This window comes from Eurytemora carolleeae, unplaced genomic scaffold, assembly GCF_000591075.1.
Source record: "Eurytemora carolleeae unplaced genomic scaffold, Eaff_2.0 scaffold132, whole genome shotgun sequence".
Classification (NCBI taxonomy): domain Eukaryota; kingdom Metazoa; phylum Arthropoda; class Copepoda; order Calanoida; family Temoridae; genus Eurytemora; species Eurytemora carolleeae.
The window spans coordinates 86,945-108,192 of NW_019396543.1; the positions used below are offsets into that span (position 1 = coordinate 86,945).

At 32.8% G+C, this 21,248-nt stretch overlaps 3 protein-coding genes across 5 annotated transcripts; 2 read left to right on the forward strand and 1 right to left on the reverse strand.

Annotated features, from left to right (window-relative positions):
* Positions 1–167: 167 nt before the first annotated feature.
* Positions 168–2,868, reverse strand: LOC111705208 (caldesmon-like). The gene is made up of 3 exons (XM_023477685.1): positions 1,710–2,868; positions 892–1,002; positions 168–520 (listed from the first exon to the last, which is right to left on the reverse strand). Exons 1-3 carry the CDS (start codon positions 2,866–2,868, stop codon positions 168–170), a joined length of 1,623 nt encoding a protein of 540 aa, XP_023333453.1.
* Positions 2,869–3,238: 370 nt separating this feature from the next.
* LOC111705190 (lysophospholipid acyltransferase 5) lies at positions 3,239–6,886 on the forward strand. The gene is made up of 7 exons (XM_023477658.1): positions 3,239–3,275; positions 3,346–3,404; positions 4,129–4,201; positions 4,484–4,566; positions 5,235–5,286; positions 6,038–6,104; positions 6,685–6,886. The coding sequence occupies exons 3-7, from the start codon at positions 4,132–4,134 to the stop codon at positions 6,872–6,874; spliced, it is 462 nt and encodes a 153-aa protein (XP_023333426.1). The 5' UTR covers positions 3,239–3,275; positions 3,346–3,404; positions 4,129–4,131; the 3' UTR covers positions 6,875–6,886.
* Positions 6,887–6,895: 9 nt separating this feature from the next.
* LOC111705187 (pyruvate dehydrogenase [acetyl-transferring]-phosphatase 1, mitochondrial) lies at positions 6,896–21,236 on the forward strand. Of its 3 annotated transcripts, XM_023477653.1 has the most exons (20): positions 6,896–6,936; positions 8,274–8,470; positions 8,935–8,988; positions 9,206–9,254; positions 9,584–9,637; positions 10,087–10,669; positions 11,081–11,166; positions 12,622–12,659; positions 13,117–13,194; positions 14,288–14,406; positions 14,720–14,814; positions 15,358–15,411; positions 16,427–16,461; positions 17,611–17,707; positions 18,062–18,117; positions 18,633–18,690; positions 19,467–19,550; positions 19,916–20,012; positions 20,441–20,516; positions 20,794–21,236. In XM_023477653.1, exons 3-20 carry the CDS (start codon positions 8,957–8,959, stop codon positions 20,849–20,851), a joined length of 1,749 nt encoding a protein of 582 aa, XP_023333421.1. In that variant the 5' UTR covers positions 6,896–6,936; positions 8,274–8,470; positions 8,935–8,956; the 3' UTR covers positions 20,852–21,236. The 3 variants fall into 3 exon arrangements, with proteins under 3 accessions (XP_023333421.1, XP_023333420.1, XP_023333422.1); XM_023477652.1 differs by lacking the exon at positions 6,896–6,936 and having other exon boundaries at positions 7,926–8,470; XM_023477654.1 differs by lacking the exon at positions 6,896–6,936 and having other exon boundaries at positions 7,926–8,470; positions 12,622–12,656; positions 13,114–13,194.
* The last annotated feature ends 12 nt before the right edge of the window (positions 21,237–21,248 follow it).

Consider the following 21,248-nt stretch of genomic DNA (forward strand, 5'->3'; position numbering starts at 1 on the left):
CTTCAAAGAAATACAAAAAAGATTTAAATTACTAAAAAAGCTGATCTCTAAAGATATTAATAATATATTACTTATACTTGGGAATACTTGTAGATTTGTCATCAGAGTTCCAGATAGGAGCATAGAGATGACGTCTTTATGTATCCAGCATTTTACTCATAGGTTTCTCATTCCTGCTGTTCCGGTATTTTATCATATAAAGACTTGAAAGTTTTAATATTTCCTGCTCTTTTGATATATTCTGGTAATTTGTTCCATTTCTCCGCTACTCTGTTGGTGAAGAAATTTCTTCTAACCTCAGTCCTGCATCTGGTTGTTAGTATATTTAATGCATCAGAAGATTGCCTGGTAACCCTGACTGATTCTTCTCCTGCAGTCTGGAAGAACTGTCTCCTGTCTACATCGTCGTAATTGTGCATTAGTTTGAACACTTGAATCATGTCATATCTAATCCTTCTTTCTTCTAGAGATTGAAGACCAAGCTCTTTTAACCTATCCTCATACTCCTTGCTTTGCAGACCTGAGANCAGTCAATAATTGTTTCACCTTCTTCTTTCAATGGTCCAATGGTCGTTTTATTTGACAATTTACTTCTGATATAAGAATTAAATCTTTTATTATCACCTTTTGATCTTGATATTTTCTTTTCTAGGTTTCTCTTTGCCGCTCTTATATCTTTCTGTAACTGCTTCTCAATCTTTTTGTATGCAACCAGTTCACTGTGTTCTTTAGTTTCTTTGTATCTTCTGTAGATTCTTCTCTTCTTCCTTATCAACCTCAACAGATTCCTATTCATCCACAATGGAGTTTTAGGATTTCTAATCTTTTTTAAGGGAACCCACATATCAGTCAGTTGACATAAGTTTGTTTTGAAAGTATCCCATGCTAAACTTGTACATTTATCATTCAGAAGTTCGAACCAGTCCATACGGTTCAAAGCATTCCTAAGGTTTTTAACATCAGCTTTATTCCAGTCAGGGATATATCTTTCTTCCTCATTAACTGGAGTATTATAAATTGTTTCAAGCCAAATCATACAGTGATCACTTTTTCCCAGCGAACGTACATCAGTAATGTTTAAGGCACAGTCAGACCTGTTGGTAATTACAACATCTAGGATGTTACCTTTATTATGGGTAGGAAAGTTAATCAGTTGTTCAAGACCCATCTCCAGACAAGCTTCCAGTATACCTTCTCCTTTTTTATTTGTGGTCAGGGTTTCCCAATTTATTCCTGGAAGATTTAAGTCACCAATAATAAATGAGTTTGGTTCAATGTTCTTCAATATTTCACACAGTTCATCTGTATTATCACTAGTACTATTAGGAGATCTATATATAAGGTAAAAATGAGCATATCCTTCACTAGTTTTTACTTTAAACTTACAGTATTGGTTAAATATTGATAGGTTGTCACAGGGTAAAATCATGAGTCCACTTTTGGCATACACAAGGAGACCTCCCCCTATACCATTAGCAGTGTCTCTTCTATCACATCTAAGTTCGTTAATTAGTTCATAGTTTGTTAAACCCAAAATTGAGTCCTGGATATCACCATGACACCAAGACTCTGTCACTAATATTATGTCCGGTTTTAAGTCTTCCGAGACACAATTTAATTCTTGTACTTTGTTAACAACACTTTGAGCATTAAGGTAGAGAATTGTTAGTTTGATTGGCTGCTTCCTTCCATTGTCCCTCCTGATCTGCCCCTGCGTTCCAGGGGCTCCCCCATAGCTGATTTAGAAGCTTGATCATAATCTTCCCTTGTATCTTCTGCTGGTTCTTCATCATTCTGGACATTGTCCTCCTCATCAGTATCTTTATTTGTCTGATCTCTGTTAGTTTTGGTTCTTTTGTCCTCTTTATGTTTCTCTGGGGATTCCTTTGATCGACTTCTTTTCCTATTTTGAGTTCTCCTACCTTCATTGACATATTCAATGCTCCTACGCTCTGTTCGCTGAAACCTGTCCCTCCTTTCAGAACTTTGAGTATTATAATTTCTCCTGGGGAAAAACTTCTTCACTAGTCTAATTCTTCTCTCACCTCGTGGTCCTACAAGTTTCCATTCAGAGTTCTGTGCAGTATCATTGTCCAGCTCAGAGTTACGCTTCAGAACTTCTCTTCTCATTCTCTCCTCCTCCTCTCTTTGTTTCTTGGTGAGGTCTGGCACGATCCTAATATCTGCATATCTAGTGGCAGGAAGGTTCTTGGCTTTTTCAAGAATTTCTTTACTTATTTCCAGACTACTAAATCCAATCAGCAAAGGTCTACAGTTTTCCTTCTTCTCTCCAATCCTTCTAGAAAACTTGACATTTTCCTCTTTAAGTCTTACTCCAATCTTGTCAAGGATCTCAAGGAGACACTTGATATCCTTCTCTTGTCTAGCTTTACCATTTCTTACATCTTCATTAGCCTCAGCTATGTTATGAAAAAGTAGATTCCCCTTCCTATCTTCTCTTTCTCTTAGCTCATAAAGAAGTGAATCTTCTATTGTTTGGGGCAGTTCCTTAATATCTTTGGTATTTTTGTTACTAATATCACTCAGATCCTCAACTTTGTTTCCTACAGCCTCAATGTCTTCACGGTTACTTTTAACCTCTTTCTCTATCTCTTCCATTCTTTGGTTCATTGTTCTGACTCTCTTGTTCAGCTTCTCCGCTCCAGCTTTACAGTCTTCACATGTAAAACTAATGGAGGAGTTCTCTTTAATAAACTTCAGAATTTCAGGGGAAACATTTGCACACTTTGAGTGAACCCAGCGTTCACAAACATGGCATTCAATACTACCCCCCTCTCCTTTTGCTCTTCCACAGTTGGACTTGCACTCAACACAGGGATAAGGAATACTTTTGGAAGCTGGGGCCATCTTATTCTCCAGGTCTCACCACAAACAATGACACAAGTAAATAAAACTGTTTACTGTTTCTCCAACTACCTACTCAAAGCTCTTACTCTTATACTTCTACGTACAAGCTTGAAACATTTTTTCTCTTTTAGAAGTGAATCAAGCGTTAAACTAGCTTGGTCGTTTTAGCGTTAAAAAAGCAATCTGATCGAATAATAATTATCATAGAAATTTTTGCAGAAAATACATGGAAATAAATCAAACTTAATATCTTAGACAATTTTAATCATTTTAATTAATAAAAAATCAATTATAAATTAAACTTTTCTTATTTTAAGCCAATAGATAAAAGTTAAATAAATTTTTAAATAATTAAAATGTTTTTTTTAGGCGTTTGGAAAGTGCAACTCGTTTCGGACACTATATAGGTAACCAAGATTTAAAAATGAGTTCATTCAAAATATAAGATATTTAATTATATTTTTTTATTTTATTTAGAGGCGTTTAATATTAATACGAATGGTTGGGTCGCAACCTACGTGTATAAAAGATTGAAGGAAGGAATACATTCTAAATCTTAATACCCCCCCTTGCAATGGTTGCAACTATTTATAATTTTCCTGTAAAAAGCCAAACTTGAACAATATGCCAGTCGACCCCCCTTTTTCTTCCATGACAACTCTATTCCAGACTATCATGGCTAATTCCCAAAAAGTATAAACTTTGAACATTTTTTTTTTTTGGTAGCATTATTGAGAAGGAATCGACTAAAGAATTAATTTCGAAATTTGTTAAAATTTTACTGTTTCAAATATGATTAATGGACTTTTTTTTTTAACTGCCAAATGATAATTTTGTTTGCCAAATATCGAATGTGTTGATCTCTTGTTAGTTCATGGAATAAAATTTTTTTCTATGCAACGTAATAAATGGACTGAAATTCTTTAAAACTAACAAATGACCATTTTTGTTTGCAAAATGACCATTTTTGTTTCCAAAATGACTATTTTTGTAAGCCACTAATAACAATTTTTGTCTCCCAAATGACCATTTTTGTTTGCCAAATGACCATTTTTTTATTGCAAAATGACTATTTTTGTAGGTCACTAATGATCATTTTTGTTTGCCAAATGACCACTTTGTTGCTCAAATGAACATTCTTGTCCGCCAAATGACCGTTTTGTTTGCCTAATTACAATTTTTGTTTGCCAAATGTCCATTTTTGTTAGCCAAATGATCATATTTCTTTGCTAAATATTGAATGTGTTGTTCCCCTGTTAGTTCATGAACAACCGGAACATCAGTCAGATTACAACCCTCGTCTTCTTAGCACTCTGGCATGGTTGGCATCCAGGTATTATGTCAGGGGTTTATATTTTCTTGAAAAATTATTGCCCCTATTTTTTGAAAATCATCCACTCTCTAAAGTTAGGCATGTTATTGTTTTTTTTTAGCTGATTTTGGGCGAAAAAGAAAAATTTTCTGAATTTGTTAGATTTTTAAACAGGGGTATATAATTTTAAGAACTCTTGACATAATGAAGAGTTTATCTCTGACTGATTGATTGATTTATCGATCGATTGATTGATTGATTGATTGATTGAGTGTTACTAATGATTACTTTGTGACTGTGGAGGATACTATCTAACCTTCTTCAACGAGTTTATATCAATGGGATTTGAGGCTGAGTGGGCCAAAATGTGGGCAAAGAGCAAAAAGGTAATAATTTCCGATTTTGCTCCACAAAACTTGATTTTGCTCCACAAAACTTGAAAACTTCAAAAATAATTTGGGCAAGGATAGCTCATAGAACTCCAGAGTAAATCTTCTCTAGGGATTTTAGATTAAAAAATTATATTGCAGTGAAACCCTTAATAACGAATACATCGAAAGAATTAATCAAATGTCGTATTCTTTACTTTCTGATAATGGAATGTTGCAGATATTTAGTTTTTTAATTAAATGATTATATGGAGCTCTTTAAAACTGTTCCCGCATATTCATGGCTATTTATTTATTTTCGCAAATACTGGAATTTACGTAATATAGTATAAACTCATTGAAAAATTGTCAAGACGACATTTGATAAATTCTTCCGATGTGTTCGTTATTAAGGGTTTCACTGTACATCTAATTTTCAAAATACCAACCTAAATGCGTAGCTACTAAATTTATTTTACTTTTGAACTAAGGAAATATAACAACAACAAGGAAATTAATTAAACATTTTTCACTAAAATTATTAAAGAAATTATTTCTCATTTTTTCCGGTTTGTAACATAGTTTTTTTTTAATAATCTCAGGAAAGTGGTGTTTCTGGGTAAACTAATTTCAGAATCCGTAAAAGTAAGCCACCCCCCCCCTTCATTGATATATTATGTGTTAAGGTTGAGTTATGGAAACTTCATCCGGCCTACCAAACAGTTACATCTATTATCGGTAAATTGTTCATTTATCTGTAAAAAGCTGTTTTTTTTTGTGTGGAACAATTTTATTAAATCCAGCTAAATTGAAAAACTTAAACTTTTGAAAACAAAATAATAACATTTACTCACAGATTAATTAAAATCAATGAAAAAACCCGTCGGGAATTGGGATTCAATCATAATCCCTCGGGGATTTACATTTTTATTAGTTCTAGTTTTTCTAACAGTAAATGATACTTGTAAATATTTTTCTGGTAAATTTCTTTTCCTCTTTTCTTTCCTATTCTATTCAACCATTCGTCTTAAATTCTGGTTTTTCATATTTCCTTTGATTTAAATACCTAATTTTGCTCTGTCAAATATTTTCATCAAGGGACATTACCCTGAATCTGTTAATGAATAATTTCAGCACTCATCTATTGAAGGAACTGTAGATGTAATTTCAATTGACCCTGGATTATTAATTAATTATTATTAATTAATTAATTAATCGATATTTATATTGGCATGCTTGATTAAAACGGTAGTTTTTAATTTTGCAGCAATGGGAGGATACTTACACAGATTCTTTCAAAAAATTGTTTACTGCTGTATATTTCATAATTATTATAGAGGAACCACAATCAGAAGTTATTAATTTTTATTGAAAAAAGAGGATATTTTCTTAGTTTTGAAGGTTTGTTAATCGGACATGCTCCTATTTAAATGAAATGTTAAATTACGTGTACAGTCCCTTTAGAATCCGACTGGACGATATATTTCAGGTTGGGTTTACGTCCACTTCTTTCTCCCTCACTGTTTCATCCCATTTCCCCTGAAAACAGCTTCAAGGAAAATTCAAGTTTTTTCTTACATTTTCAGGGGAATATATTTCATTTAAATTCCCCTGCTTACCACCCCCCCCCCCCAATGTTTTTTAGGGTTTTATAGGCCAAAATAAAAAAATTGGCAAAAATTATGATTTGTTGTAAAAAAGTATAAAAAAGTATTCTTTTATTCCTTACAGGGATTCTAAAATGTATTAATTATCGTTTGCAATTTTTTTTCATGGCAAAATAATTATGTCTGTTATTTTTCACGCTATCTTTTTTCGGACGTTTTTCGTTAAACGGGCCCATCCAATTTTCTTTTCTTACTCTGCGAGTAATTTCAGCACTAACTAGTCTGACCAAGTCTACAGCAAGTTTGATGTAAAAAAAATTTGTTTCCCCGTGAACTGAAGGATTTAGTAGGATATTTTTTTCCTGAACTTTGGACTTTTAACACCAAAAAGCTAAGTTGATGTTTAATTTTTCCAATTTCTAAAAACATTCTCACTCGGGGGAGGAGAGAGGACTGAGGAGTGTAAATCTTGAAATAGTTTTAGTTTGACGTAAAATCACATTTGATTAAACTTGAAAATGTCGACTAGAATATTTGCCGCGTATCGTAGTGTATACTTCGTGCATTTCCTCTTCTACTTGGGCTGGCCTGTATGGGGCAGACCGGTCAAATCATACCTTCTCCCTCCGAAGGCCAAGTCAGTGGAGGCGACCAAGTCAGAAAGTACTCCTAAGTCAGTTGAAACGGCTAAGTCAGAGGACTTAACCAAGTCCAAATAGAAAAATATTTAAACTAGTATTTATTATTAATGATTATTATTATTTTGATGATTATAAATGAGGTGTAATTAATTCATTGGGGGGAAGATTTGTTTTAAATTTTTCCTAAAACTTTTTTCACTTGTTAAGTCAATTTCTATTTTTTTTGTGACTGAATGTTTTGAAATGCCATTTTTTGCTCAGATTTAAAAATTATTTAGTTAGTCATCAATTGATATAAAATGTTAACGTAGTTGTGAAACATAGTTTTTTTTACGACTGTTTTTAGTCCCCTGTAAACTAGGATTTTAAACATTTTGTTCAAAATTACGATCAGAATTTTAGGATTATAGAACTGTGTGAGATATGTTCGCAATTTTAAACATAATGTTCTTATTTTTAGAATGCCCTAGGTAATTCGAATTATTAGCTTTAACTCTAGTCTAGTATTTTAAAAACCTTGCCATTTTTAATTGTAAAAATTGAATCTTAAAAAATATTTTTTTGATTCTCTAGAATTGGTAGCTGTGTTAGTTAGTTTGTTAAAAAGAATTCTCTAATTTCACCAAATTTTCTCTTAACAAGAAAAATAATTTCATATTTATGTAAAAGAAAAGTATGAAAAATATTCTTTTTTGTAGCCTAGCAACTTTTTAAAATTGTGCCATCATAACTAAATAGTTTGGGATGATACACAAAAAATAATTTTTTAGTTATGTTTTTCTGGGTTATTTTTCTTAATGAGATTGGGACCAAAGTTAAAATAAAATGTAGACATTTAAATTATGAATTTTATAGTATATAATTTTTTAAAAGTTTGTGGTTTAGTAAAAGTATGACAAAAAAATCAATTGTACTCACTCTGGTTAAACCCCCCCCCCCCCCTCTTTCATTTAAATGTCACATAACAAAAAAGTTTGAAAAATATCTACTTAAAAATCTACTTTCATGACCCTCAGGCCTATATTAATTATATAGGATTATTCATAATCAGTTATGATTTATGATTATTTATGATTATTTATGATTATTTATGATTATTTATGATTATTTATGATCATTTATGATTATTTATGATTATTTAAAATTATTTATGATTATTTATGATTATTTATAATTATTTATGACATATTTAATATACTTATCATATTTACCAGTAGACATGTAATATTCTCCTACCCCTTAAATTACGGTCTCTCATACTGGAAACTGTAATGTTGAATGGTGATGTAAAATATCAATAAGAACATAAAGGTTGTAAAACAATGTATTTGACCCCCTCATGAAAGATTTAAAACAGTTAAAATTGCATTATTTATATTGTTTGACTAATGTAAAAATGATTAATTTATGAGATATTAAAGATTAAAATGCTATTTTTTCAAATCGGTTGTATGAATTAATACCCCTCTCTATCCAGAATTTTTTTTTGTTTGAAAAAGTATAATTTCAATGTTATTAATGGTTGTATGTATGTTTGCATGGCAGTGGGAAATGCCCCCCCCCCCATTTAACCTAGCCATTTTTTTAAATTATGATTTTAATGTAATATAACGATTGTATTAACTATTTACAGTGGAAAATGCTACTCTGTCCGGTATACTGCTAAAAAAAGAGGTATATACGATATAAAGGGATTGTAAGCGTAATTTCAAGTGACCCTTCAGGTAAACACGGTAATGCCCGATTCACAACGGTACCCTTAAAACCTTTGTCTGATCAGTAAAGTGGAAGACACGTTCGTCTAAGCAAGCATGTAAGTAATCCGCTTTAAACATAGAAAAACAACATTATCTTCTTAATTATTATAAATAAGGTAAAGATTAACAGGGTACCGTTGTAAATCGGGCATTGCCATCTTTGCATGAACGGTCACTTGAAATTGTGCTTACAATCCTTTTACCGAAAAAAATCGACTTCTAAAATCAAGTTCTCGTGCACGTTTCATGTTTGCTATATATTCATATTGTTCTATTTTGAATTAAATGATTATTGGCCTGGTTAAAATAAAATTCTCATTTTGTTTTTAATTTACAGACATGACATACATGACATGACTTACTTATCTCAGTTTGGTTTAGGTTGACCTTCGTGCTGGTCAGTATGGCGGGGTCACTTCTTCACCTGGTGCTCAGGTCAGCAGATTTAATTTGTAAACCGACTTCTTACATTTTCCAAACTCAGCTTCTGGAAACGAACTTTTTACAATCTTGTTATTGAATTTTTGCAAATCTTATTGCGACCTGTAAAAATAGACTTCTTAAAAGATAGAAATTTACTTGACTCGTTTAAAAAAAAATTCTCAAAAAAATGTTTGTTAAATCAATGGTAGTAATATTTTTGCTAATTCAGGCAATGCAAGTCTGCTCAAAATATTCGGTCCCCCCTCCCCCTGTGTAATGTAAGTAATAATTTATTCATATTGATTGATTAATTTATTGAATGATTGATTGGTTGCTGAGTAGATATAGGCGTAAGTAACCTAAAGTTTTTGAACAACGACATACAGCTCTTATATTGCAGATAAATAGTGGCTGAATTACTTTTCCCTCTGTTTTATTAAATATTGAAATTCTAGTAAATGATTGGGGGCTGGAATTTCATTGTTTGATGGAGTAATGGAGTGTTGGACTTAAGCAATGATAAATCAATCATAACGTGATTCTAGACGAGAAAGTTGATAAATTGATTGACGAAATGAATGTTCAATTGATTTCCAAATTGTTTTAGTTCCCCTTTATAACATCAGATGGACGTGGTTTTACCACAAACACTATTTATCAGGTGAAAACAAGATAAACTGATTTTTTTCTAATTTTCTGAAATTTTTAATGTGAAAGGGACTCTGCAAGGGTAAGTTTAAGGGACCCACCATACAAAGATGGCAATGCCCGATTTACAACGGTACCCTAAAAAGCTTTGTTTGATCATGAATGAATAAGATATGCATGTTTATGTTTCTCTAAGCTGTTCCTTGTTCATTTCCGGTTTTTTGGCAATAGTGACTTGCACATCTCTGGCTTACAAGAAGCAGTGGAGAAAATAACTGAGTTATTTAAGTCAGGAAAACGTCGATATCTTCCACATTTTTATCAGATTTAGGTTTCAAGGGTACCGTTGTAAATCGGACATTGCCATCTTTGTATGGGGAATCTAAACATACAGTGCTTTAAATATATTTATTATTTATCTAGTATTTTACAAATCTAAATTTTTATCTGTAAATCTTTCAGTGGACTGAGTCAAATAGATCGAGCTTATCATGTGGCCATAAATCCCCAACTTCCTGCTGTGGGTCCTCGGACCCTCTGGACCCAAGCCAGCGCTCATCCCGCTCTTATCATTCCACAGCCACTCCCACTGCAGTGGACAAGTCAGTAAACCGGTTTGAGTTGACAAGTTCCACCGCTAGGGGTCTCACCAGTGATTCCACCCGGACGCGTGGTACAGCAAAATCCAGGGGTTCCGCAAGGGTGTCCTCTAGGTCCCTACAAATATCTAGTCCTAGGCAGTATCAGGCTAAACTTACCCCTGCTGAGGTGACCGTCACGCTGCGTGCCAATGAATACACAAACTCTGATCTGCCCACGGGTCCGGTTAAATCCTACGATATGAACACTCTCAGGTCTAACAATCCAATTGAAGATGCTCACTCTGAAGCCCTGTTGTGGAACGGAGGTTATCTCTTTGGTATTTATGACGGGCATGGAGGTGCAGCTTGCGGTCAGGTTGTAGCAAAGCGTTTGCTCAACTATATAGCTGCCGGTCTTCTTAGTCATGCAGAGATAGAGATGCACTTAAAAGCTATACATTCAGGTATTCTGATATTTTTTATGCATATTAAAATGTAGGATAGGAATAAAGTCTTTGACACAAACTCTGATTTTCTAATCCCTATATCATTGCAACCCAATGTTGTAAATCCTAGGTATTTCAAACTATGATTTCTGTTACATCAAATAATCTAAGTTTGAAATATAAAAGCTTTACACAGTCATGTTGCAAATATATTGCGACTAGAACATTTTAGTTTTTGGTAAAGACTCAATTCCTTGATAAAATAAAATTAAAAGCAAAGTTTAAAACCTGTAAAACTAGAGTTGATGAACAATTTTTATTCTAATTTAAAGTACAAACAAACTGAACTTAAGTGCCGCATAAGGAAAGTTATAAATGGTACCGCGGAGAATCGTTGATGGCGCTAATAGGTGACCAAAACTGTTGTAGAAGATACAGAGAACCAACTCTACTCCCTGCTGAAGATATTAAATGAAAACTTTGAACTAGTTCAAGATTTGAAAGATCTGTATCAGGTACTTTTTGATGATATCTCACCAGTAGGGGTCAGATACAGCTGTAGGCGGTTTGGTTTGCCCAAGAATGGGCGGTTTGCAGATCTCATCCTTGTATGATCTTCGTATAGGGGAAACTTTTGTATCTTTAAAGGGACTGTAAGCGTAATTTCTAGTGAACCTTCATGCTAAGATGGCAATGTCCGATTCACAACAGTATCCTTAAAATCTTTGTCTGATCAAGTATGAGTTTAAACTTCAAATTATTTGTAAATTGTTTATTTGAGTTATGGATTCTCTACAAAACTGACTTGTGCACTGCTTGCTTATAAGAAATGATTCACATGTTTGATCAGATTAAGGTTACAAGGGTACCGTTGTATTCTCATCTTTGCATGAAGGTTCTCTTGAAATTACTATTACTGTCCCTTTAAGCTTGTGACTTAAGCGTTCTAACAATTAACATCCCCTTCCATGGTTCAACTTTAGACGACGGACAACCTCATTGGTAAAAGTTAAATTCAAGTGATTAAGCATCAATTTTTTGAATATTGAGTTTAGTCACTGAAGAAGCCATGCACTCTTGTTCAAAAGGTTTGTTGGTTGTAGTCTTGTATTTTGATATTATGCAAGTCGCTGTCTTGTAGTCTGTATTCATGTTTCTTTCTAAATAACTGCAGGTCGGGAAGTTATTTAGCTCACTAGGACAATATTTTGTAATAGGTTAGATAGTTAGGTTAGATAAATTTTGTTGGGTAGTTTGTAGTTAGGTAGTATAATAGTTTGTAGTTAAGCAGTTATGTAGTTGAATTGTGTTGGTTAGTTGTGTAGTTAGGTAGTATTATAGTTTGTAGTTAAGCAGTTATGTAGTACAAGTGTGTTGGGTAGTTGTGTAGTTAGAAAGTATAGTAGTTTGTAGTTAAGCAGTTATGTAGTACAATTGTGTTGGGTAGTTGTGTAGTTAGAAAGTATAATAGTTTGTAGTTAAGCAGTTATGTAGTACAATTGTGTTGGGTAGTTGTGTGGTTTGGTAGTATAATAGTTTGTAATAGTTAAGTAGTTCGGTGGTAAAATTTAGTTGGGTAGTCGTGTAGTAAGGTAGTATAATAGATTGTAGTTAAGCACTTCAGTGGTAAAATAGTTATGTAGTTAGGCAGTATAATTGTTTGTAGTTAGCAGTTCGGTTATTAAATTGTGTTGGATAGTTATGTAGTCAGGAAGTATAATGATTGTAGTTGGCAGTTCGGTGGTAAAATTGTGTTGAGTAGTTATGTAGTTAGGTAGTAAAATAGACAGTAGTTCAGCACTTCGGTGGTAAAATTGTTATGTAGTTAGGTAGTATAATAGTTTGTAGTTAAGTTATGTAGTAAAATTGTGTTGGGTAGTTATGTAGTTAGGTGGTATAATAGATTGTAGTTAGCAGTTGGTGTAGTTAGGAAATATTATATTATTTTATAAAATATTATATTTCTTTAGAAAAGTTATGAAGAATATCTTGAACTATTATCTTCCAGGGAACCTTATTTATTTTACAATCATAAAACATCTTTCAAATTCCTTTCGCAGAATTTGATTCCTTTTGCAGAATTTAATTTCTTTAGCAGAATTTAATTCCTTTCGCAGAATTTAATTCCTTTTGCAGAATTTAATTCCTTTTGCAGAATTTAATTCCTTTATCAGAATTTAATTCCTTTCACAGAATTTAATTCCTTTCGCAGAATGTAATTCCTTTCGCAGAATTTAATTCCTTTTGCAGAATTTAATTCCTTTATCAGAATTTAATTCCTTTCACAGAATTTAATTCCTTTCGCAGAATTTAATTCCTTTTGCAGAATTTAATTCCTTTCACAGAATTTGCAAGTCCTAGCAATAATGAAGTACAGCTTATCTGAATGGTGGGTTGTGCCGTAACCATAAAAAATACTATAATGGACGACACCGATTTAAATTTGGTTACTGTGGTGTGAACAGGAAACAAGATGCTAGTCTTCAGAACCTGGAATCAGTTCTTACAAATGCTTTCATTGCACTGGACGATGACATGTCCAGGTATTGTTTAAGTTCGTTAAAACAAATAAATTAAATATCATTTTGTCAAAGTTTACAAAAAAGGGAAAAAATGGTAAATAAACGATCGTTAAAAACAATTTGTTTTTGCATAATTTTGCATCGTATTTGGATCTTATTTATCTGATTCGTTTTGCACTGCCAGGGTTAAAAAATTGGAAATATGTCAGAAAATCAAATTTTTAGAATCAACAATTATGAAAACATTTTTCTTTATACACTAAAATTTGACCCCCCCCCCTCTGAAAGAAATCAAAGGCTAAAACGATCCCAAATCAAAATAACTGAATGCACATCAGTGTCAGGTAGATAGGATCCGATTCCTTGATCTGTTCTGAAAAATTTGATTCAAATCAAAATGTGGATCCAATTCCAGCTTTACTATTTAACTATCCATCTTTGACGGATACGTACTGAGTAAATACCTCAAGTTTGTTAACAGATCTCTAGTTTGTTAACAGATCTCAAGTTTGTTAACAGATCTCAAGTTTGTAAACAGTTCTCAAGTTTGTTAACAGTTCTCAAGTTTGTTAACAAATCTCAAGTTTGTTAACAGATCTCAAGTTTGTTAACAGATCTCAAGTTTGTTAATAGATCTCAAGTTTGTTAACAGATCTCAAGTTTGATAACAGATCTCTAGATTGTTAACAGATCTCAAGTTAGTTTACAGATCTCAAGTTTGTTAACAGATCTCAAGTTTATAAACTGGTCTCAATTTATGATCAGTTTAAAAACAGATCTCTAGTTTGTTAACATTAAACAGATATCTCATTGTGAATAGATCTCAGTTTTGTAAACAGATGCCAGTTTTTATGCAGATTTTCCGTTTGTTAACAGATCCTTAGTTTGTAAATAGATCCCTAGTTTGTAAACAGATCCAGTTTATGAACAGATCTCCAGTTTGTAAAAAGATCTCAGTTTGTAAACATATCTCCAGTTTGTAAACAGACATCCAGTTTGTTAACAGATCCAGTTTATGAACAGATCTCCAGTTTGTAAAAAGATCTCAGTTTGTTAACAGATATCCATCTTGTAAATAAATCTCAATTTGCAAATATTATTCTCTACTGTTCAGGGAAGCCCAACCAGCAGAGGGCGAAATGGTGAACATGAAAACATTGACAGTAGCTATGTCAGGCTGTGTAGCAGTAGTAACTCATATAGATGGACCTCATCTACATGTAGCATCTACAGGTATATATTAGTAGCTATGCCAGGCTGTGTAGCAGTAGTAAGTCTTATAGATGAACCTCATCTTCATGTAGCATTTACAGGTATATATTAGTAGCTTTGAAACTTTGGCAAAGGTACTGATTTCTTTATGATTTTCTAATTTCTACATCTTTGGAACCTGATTGTGTAAACCTATGATGATTAAAACTCTAAAACAATTCAAAGTAAAAAGGATTGTACAATAAGAGCTTGATACGCGTAATTAATTTCTCTACTGTACAACTTAACAACTGTACAACTGTACAACTGTACAACTTTACTGCTATATTACTAGGTGACTGTACAGCTGTGATTGGTTCACTGTCTGAGACTGGTACATGGATCGCGAAGAAGCTCACAACTGAACATAACTCAGATAATATTCAGGAGGTAGGAAAATGGAGAAAGGGAGGATATCATATACTTTCCGAATTCAGGGGGAAATAATTTTTGATGATTCAGAAGAAAGAAGAAGTTTTTCTTTCTTTTTGATATATCATATCTAATTTCGTGGGAAGAAAAATGATTTGGGACACCCTGTAGTTCAGAATTTTCTATGCCACAAATAGTATGTAAAGATTTGAAGAGAAATGTACATTTTCTTGAACCCCTCCCCTCCCTTCCCCTTTGGAAATAATTTTTTCCCTAGAAGATTCGCTGAAATTGGAAATAGAAACGATTTCCCCCCCCCCCGGCACCCGTCATTATTGTCCAGAATTTTTCTTTTGGCATTTTAACACAAACTAGCTGTTTTTGCCACTAAATCATTTGTTTTACCGTATTTTATGTAAGTAATAATATCACTATTCAGAAATAAAGGGAAAGAAATATCTTTTGAATTTACTATCTACCCCTGTATCAATTAAATATGCTACAATATGTTACACCTGGAAAATGAATGTATTAAAGGATCTATAAATTTTTAATATTAAGGTAAAGAGAATTCTTTCTGAACATCCAGAAACAGAACATCACCATATTATTAAGGTATTTCAATCAATCAATCAACAAATGAACCATTCATTCATCCTTTCCATCAATCATCTTTTCCCTCAATCAATCAATTTATTAATCATCAATCAGTCAATGAACGAGTTAATAAATAATTCATTCATTCCATTATTTAGCCAATCAAATGTCATCAAGATATTTATTATATCCATCAACGTATCAACATTTAAATTTAAAAAATCGATAAATCAATGATCAATCAATCAATTGGGTAATCAAATATCAAGGTATAACATATTATGTATCAATTATCAAGGAATAATAAATTATCAACTAAAAACCATTCAACATTAAATTCTTCAAATCGGATAAAAACCAAATGCTACAAGCTGTAAGACCACCTTTGGTCGGACATCAAATAGATTCTAGTAAAATAGATGGCAACGTAGAATTTGTACACTCTCAGTACAGCTGTATTCTGACGTCACTATCAGTACAGCTGTATTCTGACGTCACTATCAGTACAGCTGTATTCTGACGTCACTATCAGTACAGCTGTAGTCTGACGTCACTATCAGTACAGCTGTAGTCTGACGTCACTATCAGTACAGCTGTATTCTGACGTCACTATCAGTACAGCTGTAGTCTGACGTCACTCTCAGTACAGCTGTATTCTGACGTCACTCTCAGTACAGCTGTATTCTGACGTCACTCTCAGTACAGCTGTATTCTTACGTCACAAGTGTCAACTTAGTTTTTGTGTCCAACAAAATCATTAATTACAGTGATAATTTTCGAATAAAGTTCTTATGTTACAGTAAAATAAGTGCAATTTTATATTTTTTTATTTTCTGGAAAACATGTCATCTAATGTGAGAAAATTTTGTTTTCCCTGTGACGTCTTATATAGTTGGTTCATTTTTCTGTTGCCACCTATTTTACTTGATAATCTATTTGGTCGGACACTATCAATGACTTAAAAGGAATTTAATCAGCTAAAAAATGTCATAAAAACTAAAACTAACACGATAAATTTAATTTTTTTTTTCAGGGAGATCGATTGCTTTCAATGCTTGCACCACTCAGGTATAGGATTGAAATCAGAATTATGTTAAGGTAGACGTTAGTTTATACGGTCCTTTATACAGTGGCATGTCCGATTCACAACCCCACCCTGTAAACTGTTGTATGACCAAGAATGAATGAGATTTAATTTTTAAGTTTGATAATTTTCAACTGTGGTTTTACAATTGAAAATATTTTGCGGAGTTTCTGCTTATCTAATTAACAGCAATGAGAAAGTCGATGTCGTAGCTTTTTTATCTTCAAGTGTTAAAATAGTATTCCCTACAAGCTGAAGTGCCCGGCGGTGCCCTTTGAATTTTGAAAACACTGGGAGAAAAAGATTCAAATTTTGAAGAAGGTTTCCTCAAAAAATGTCAGCCAATTTGGTCCAGCCGTTTGTCCAGCTATAGCTAACATATATATTATTTGAGCGAAGAGCTTTAGTACTTAGTAGAAAGTGAAACCTCAATTGAAAACAAAAGTTTTAAACCTCACAAAAAAGGATATCTTGTTCATCTTTGATATGACAGAGGTTTATTAATGTGTACCAGTGGGGTACGGACATGCCACTCTAGGAATGGAAGGTCTTCTGAAATTACACCTTCAGTCCCTTAGAAAAAGCATACAAATATACAGAAATATAACACTTACAAGAAATAAATAAAAAAATTAAATTGTGTCGGATAAACTACTTATATCATTACTTGTGTATACAACGCACGGATTGTCCTTGGATGATAGTGATAATACCCTAATTATCAATTTAAAAAAAATTTATTAATTAATTTATTAACAACACAAACATTCATATTTGAGAAAAATTGTCTTACCTGTATTTGCTGATGAATTTACTGCTTACATACGGTGGTAGGCGATTATATCAATAAATTGAAGACGACTTTTTATTCTTGTTTTAATGTTTATAAAGCTTTTTTCGAATTACAAGTTTACAAGTAATTAAAGAGAAGCTTTTTTAATGGACAGCTTCTCTTTGTTTCCACGTTTTTGTTTATCATGGTTTGATAAAGATTAATTAAACCGAAAGTCGTCTTCATTATAATGATAAAATCGCTTGCCTTCGTAAGGTTCAAAAAGTACATTTGTAAATCGTTAATGGTACTCTACAATGGAATGTCACTTGAAAACCTTGCTAACAATCATTTTATTCAGGGCTTTCGGAGATTTTAAGTTTAAATGGTCCAAAGAAAGGATAGAATCTACACTAGGGTCTATATTGGGGAACCATGCTTGTCCTCCTAACTACAAGGTTTATTTTCAAGTTTAATATATTCTCAGAAATTTAAAATGAACTTGCCATTGTATTTTATAATGAAAATATTACAAACACGCAGCAAAAATTGTTCATTTAAACTTAAAAAAAAAACATTGAGTCATAATCGGATATACATTAATTTCCGCCCTTTGGTGGTTATTTTTGATGCGGTCTCGGCCTTGATTTCTACGGAATGATGGTTGATCTTCTATTTATTTATTTATTTAAAAAAATTTTAAAAATCTATTTATTACACCTATCTACTAATCTATTTCTCTATCTCTCAGATTTTCTATCTATCTATCTATCTATCTATCTATATATCTATCCATCTATATATCTATCTAGACTCCGCCTTATCTCACCGCAATGCCTGAGGTTACCTATCATCATCTAACAGCCAGGTAATCAAGTAAAAAGATTTAAAAATAAGAAAATAAATAAAAATAAATAAAAATAAAAAAAAACCTCAAACATAAGACAAATAATTAGAAAATATTAAAAAAGTTTAAATGTTTAACATTTTTCAAATGTTGAGAAGAGTTGAACATTTTTCAAAAGTTGAACAATGTTGAGAAGTGTTGAAAAGTGTTAAAAAATGTTGAATATTGTTGTAAAAGTATAAAAAAGGTTGAAAAACGTTAAAATATGTTGAGAAAATTAAAAGAAATGTTGAACATAGTTGAAAATGTTCAAACAAATATAAAATTTAGCGAAATAATGAAAAAATAAAAATTAATTAAAACTAATAAAAAATAAACAAAAGTAACAAGAATTTTGGAAAAGTTTCGAAAAATACTTTTAGGTAATAGAATTAATTTTATTAATATTAGCTTATCATCTAGCCTTCTTTTTGACTTAAGAATAGTAGATTTTTAAATAAAAGAAAAAATTGTCTTTTAAAAATTTCCATTGTTAGGGATCGGTTCCTGGTTCTAGGTTCAGATGGACTCTGGGATATGATGACACCTATGCAGGTTGGTTTAAAGGGAATATTCAAGGATTTTAAATACAGGCCAAAAACTCCAGATACAGGTTGAATACAGGCTGAATTCCCAGATACAGGTTGAATACAGGCTGAAAACCCCAGATACAAGGGGAATACAGGCTGAAAACCCCAGATACAGGTTGAATACAAGCCGAAAACCCAGATACAGGTTGAATACAGGCTGAAAACCCAGATACAGGGGGAATACATGCTGAAAACCCAGATACAGGGGGAATACAGGCCGAAAACTCCAGATACAGGGGGAATACAGGCAGTTAACCCAGATATAGGGGAAATACTGGCTGCAAACCCAGATACAGGTTGAATACAGGCTGCAACCACAGATTCAGGGGGAATACAGGCTGAAACTCCCAGATACAGGGGGAATACAGGCTGAAAACCCCAGATACAGGTGGAATACATGCTGAAACCCCCAGATACAGGGGGAATACATGCTGAAACCCCCAGATACAGGGGGAATACAGGCTGAAACCCCCAGATACAGGGGGAATACAGGCTAAAACCCCCAGATACAGGGGGAATACAGGCTGAAACCCCCAGTTTCGCATCATTAGCTCTGGTTGTTTTGTGGGCCTTGGTAAAGTTAAATTTCTTTAACCTCCCTGTATAATAGTTAACTATAATTATTTACTACTACATAACAGGAAAGTTGGTCGAAAGGTGACAAATAGTTAATTAATGTTTTCTTTAACATAATTAAAGTTGATAAATATAAAATTAAAATTGATAAAGTGACTGTTCTAGGTTATCCGGTTGGTTGGTGAGCACATGTCTGGGAAACTAACCTTGTCTCCCCTTCATCTCTCACAGCCTCATATACCCCTAGAGGTCAGTAGAGGTCAAAATAAACCTAGAGGGCAGTAGAGGTCAAAATAAACCTAGAGGTCAGTAGAGGTCAAAATACCCCTAGAGGGGAGTAGAGGTCAAATTACCTTTACAATTTAACGCCAGAGGTCAAAATAGTACAAGGGGTCATTGGAGGTCATTATTTCATTTGAAGCAAGTATCGAGTTTACTTTATCACTTTCAGAAGTGGTCAACTGGTCAGTCACTTCTGAAAGTGATAAAGTAAATATTGTCATAATATTCAATTTTTATTAATCTTTTGTTTCATCCTTTGCTTAAATTTGTAAAAAAAGGTGGCTTTAAACATGTTTGAAATTAGATCAGAATTAAGATAATAAAAATTTAAGGATATTGCCTCATTGCTGCGTCAACGTGAGGCGGCTATGAAGCTGAAACCTGCAGACGCTAACGCAGCTACGCATCTTATACGCTGCGCCCTTGGAGGCAAGTTTTATTCAATCAAAACATGATTTAAACTTAAAAATCAGGCTCCCCTAAACTCTAAATTTAAAACTAAATTCCTAAAACATAGAAAATTAGTAACCATGACTGAAGACCCTAAAAAGGAACGCAATCTTGACTTAAACTTAACAAAACTGTGCCAAATAATTCAGGAATTAAAAATATAACTGGTTTTTATTCAAAGTGATAAATTCTGTTTTTTCCCTGCATTGTCCGCGTTGTAGAAATGTGCAAAACATAAAATTTTTTGGAGTAGCACCAAATGAAAATAATCAATTTTCCGGTGGTCAAGTAATAATATCTCATTCATTAAACATAGGTTAAAATGGTACGAAGAGTCATTATAGATTCTGTCTCCGGTCTCCGGATTACCACTAGTTCTGATGATTTGACACCAAATAAATGTTTAGGAACAGCATATGGAGTTGATCACAGTCGACTTAGTCAAATGCTATCACTACCTCAAGATATGGTTCGGATGTTCAGGTTGGATATATTTCAAGAAGGTGGTTCTTCCTATCTTCAAACTGTGGAATCAGAAGACTGTTGGAGTTAATTTAGAATTTTAATCAACATGAAATACATCAATTATTGAGTCAAGTTAATTTTCAAGCTACTAGTAAACCTACTTGCTTTTTAACAACATATAATACACATAATATTGCGTTCTTCCTTTTCCACAGTTTATTGGGTCTAACCGTAACCCTAAAAAATATTTGAAATTTGGATTATCAAAAATAATTTTTAATTATTATTTGTTTAGGGATGATATGACGATCACTGTAATTTTCTTTGATGACGAGTATCTGCGGCACTGCTAGCGCGGCCATTTTGAAGAAGACCAGGCCACGTGATGCACCATTTGAAGTTTCATGCTCAGCTTAATTAGAAGATTTATTCAGTCTTTCCTTTAGAAAACTGGATTTTTTTTTTTAATCTTAGTCTTAGTTTCCTGTGAATTAAAAGAAATATTAAATATTATAATTAAATATCTATTCGTTAACTTAGATCAACAATATTTTAATGCAAATAGGTTTCTAGTCTGAATTCTAGAGGTTGTTTAAACCATTTTGAAGATTTAGCGGAATATCCCACTACACGAATATACAATAACGATGTAAACTCTGTAAATTTCTATAGTTCTTCCAGTTATGACCTTCCTAGTGCTTTTGTTAAAGATTTGAAATCCTTTAATTTTTCAGAAAATCCTTGAAACTG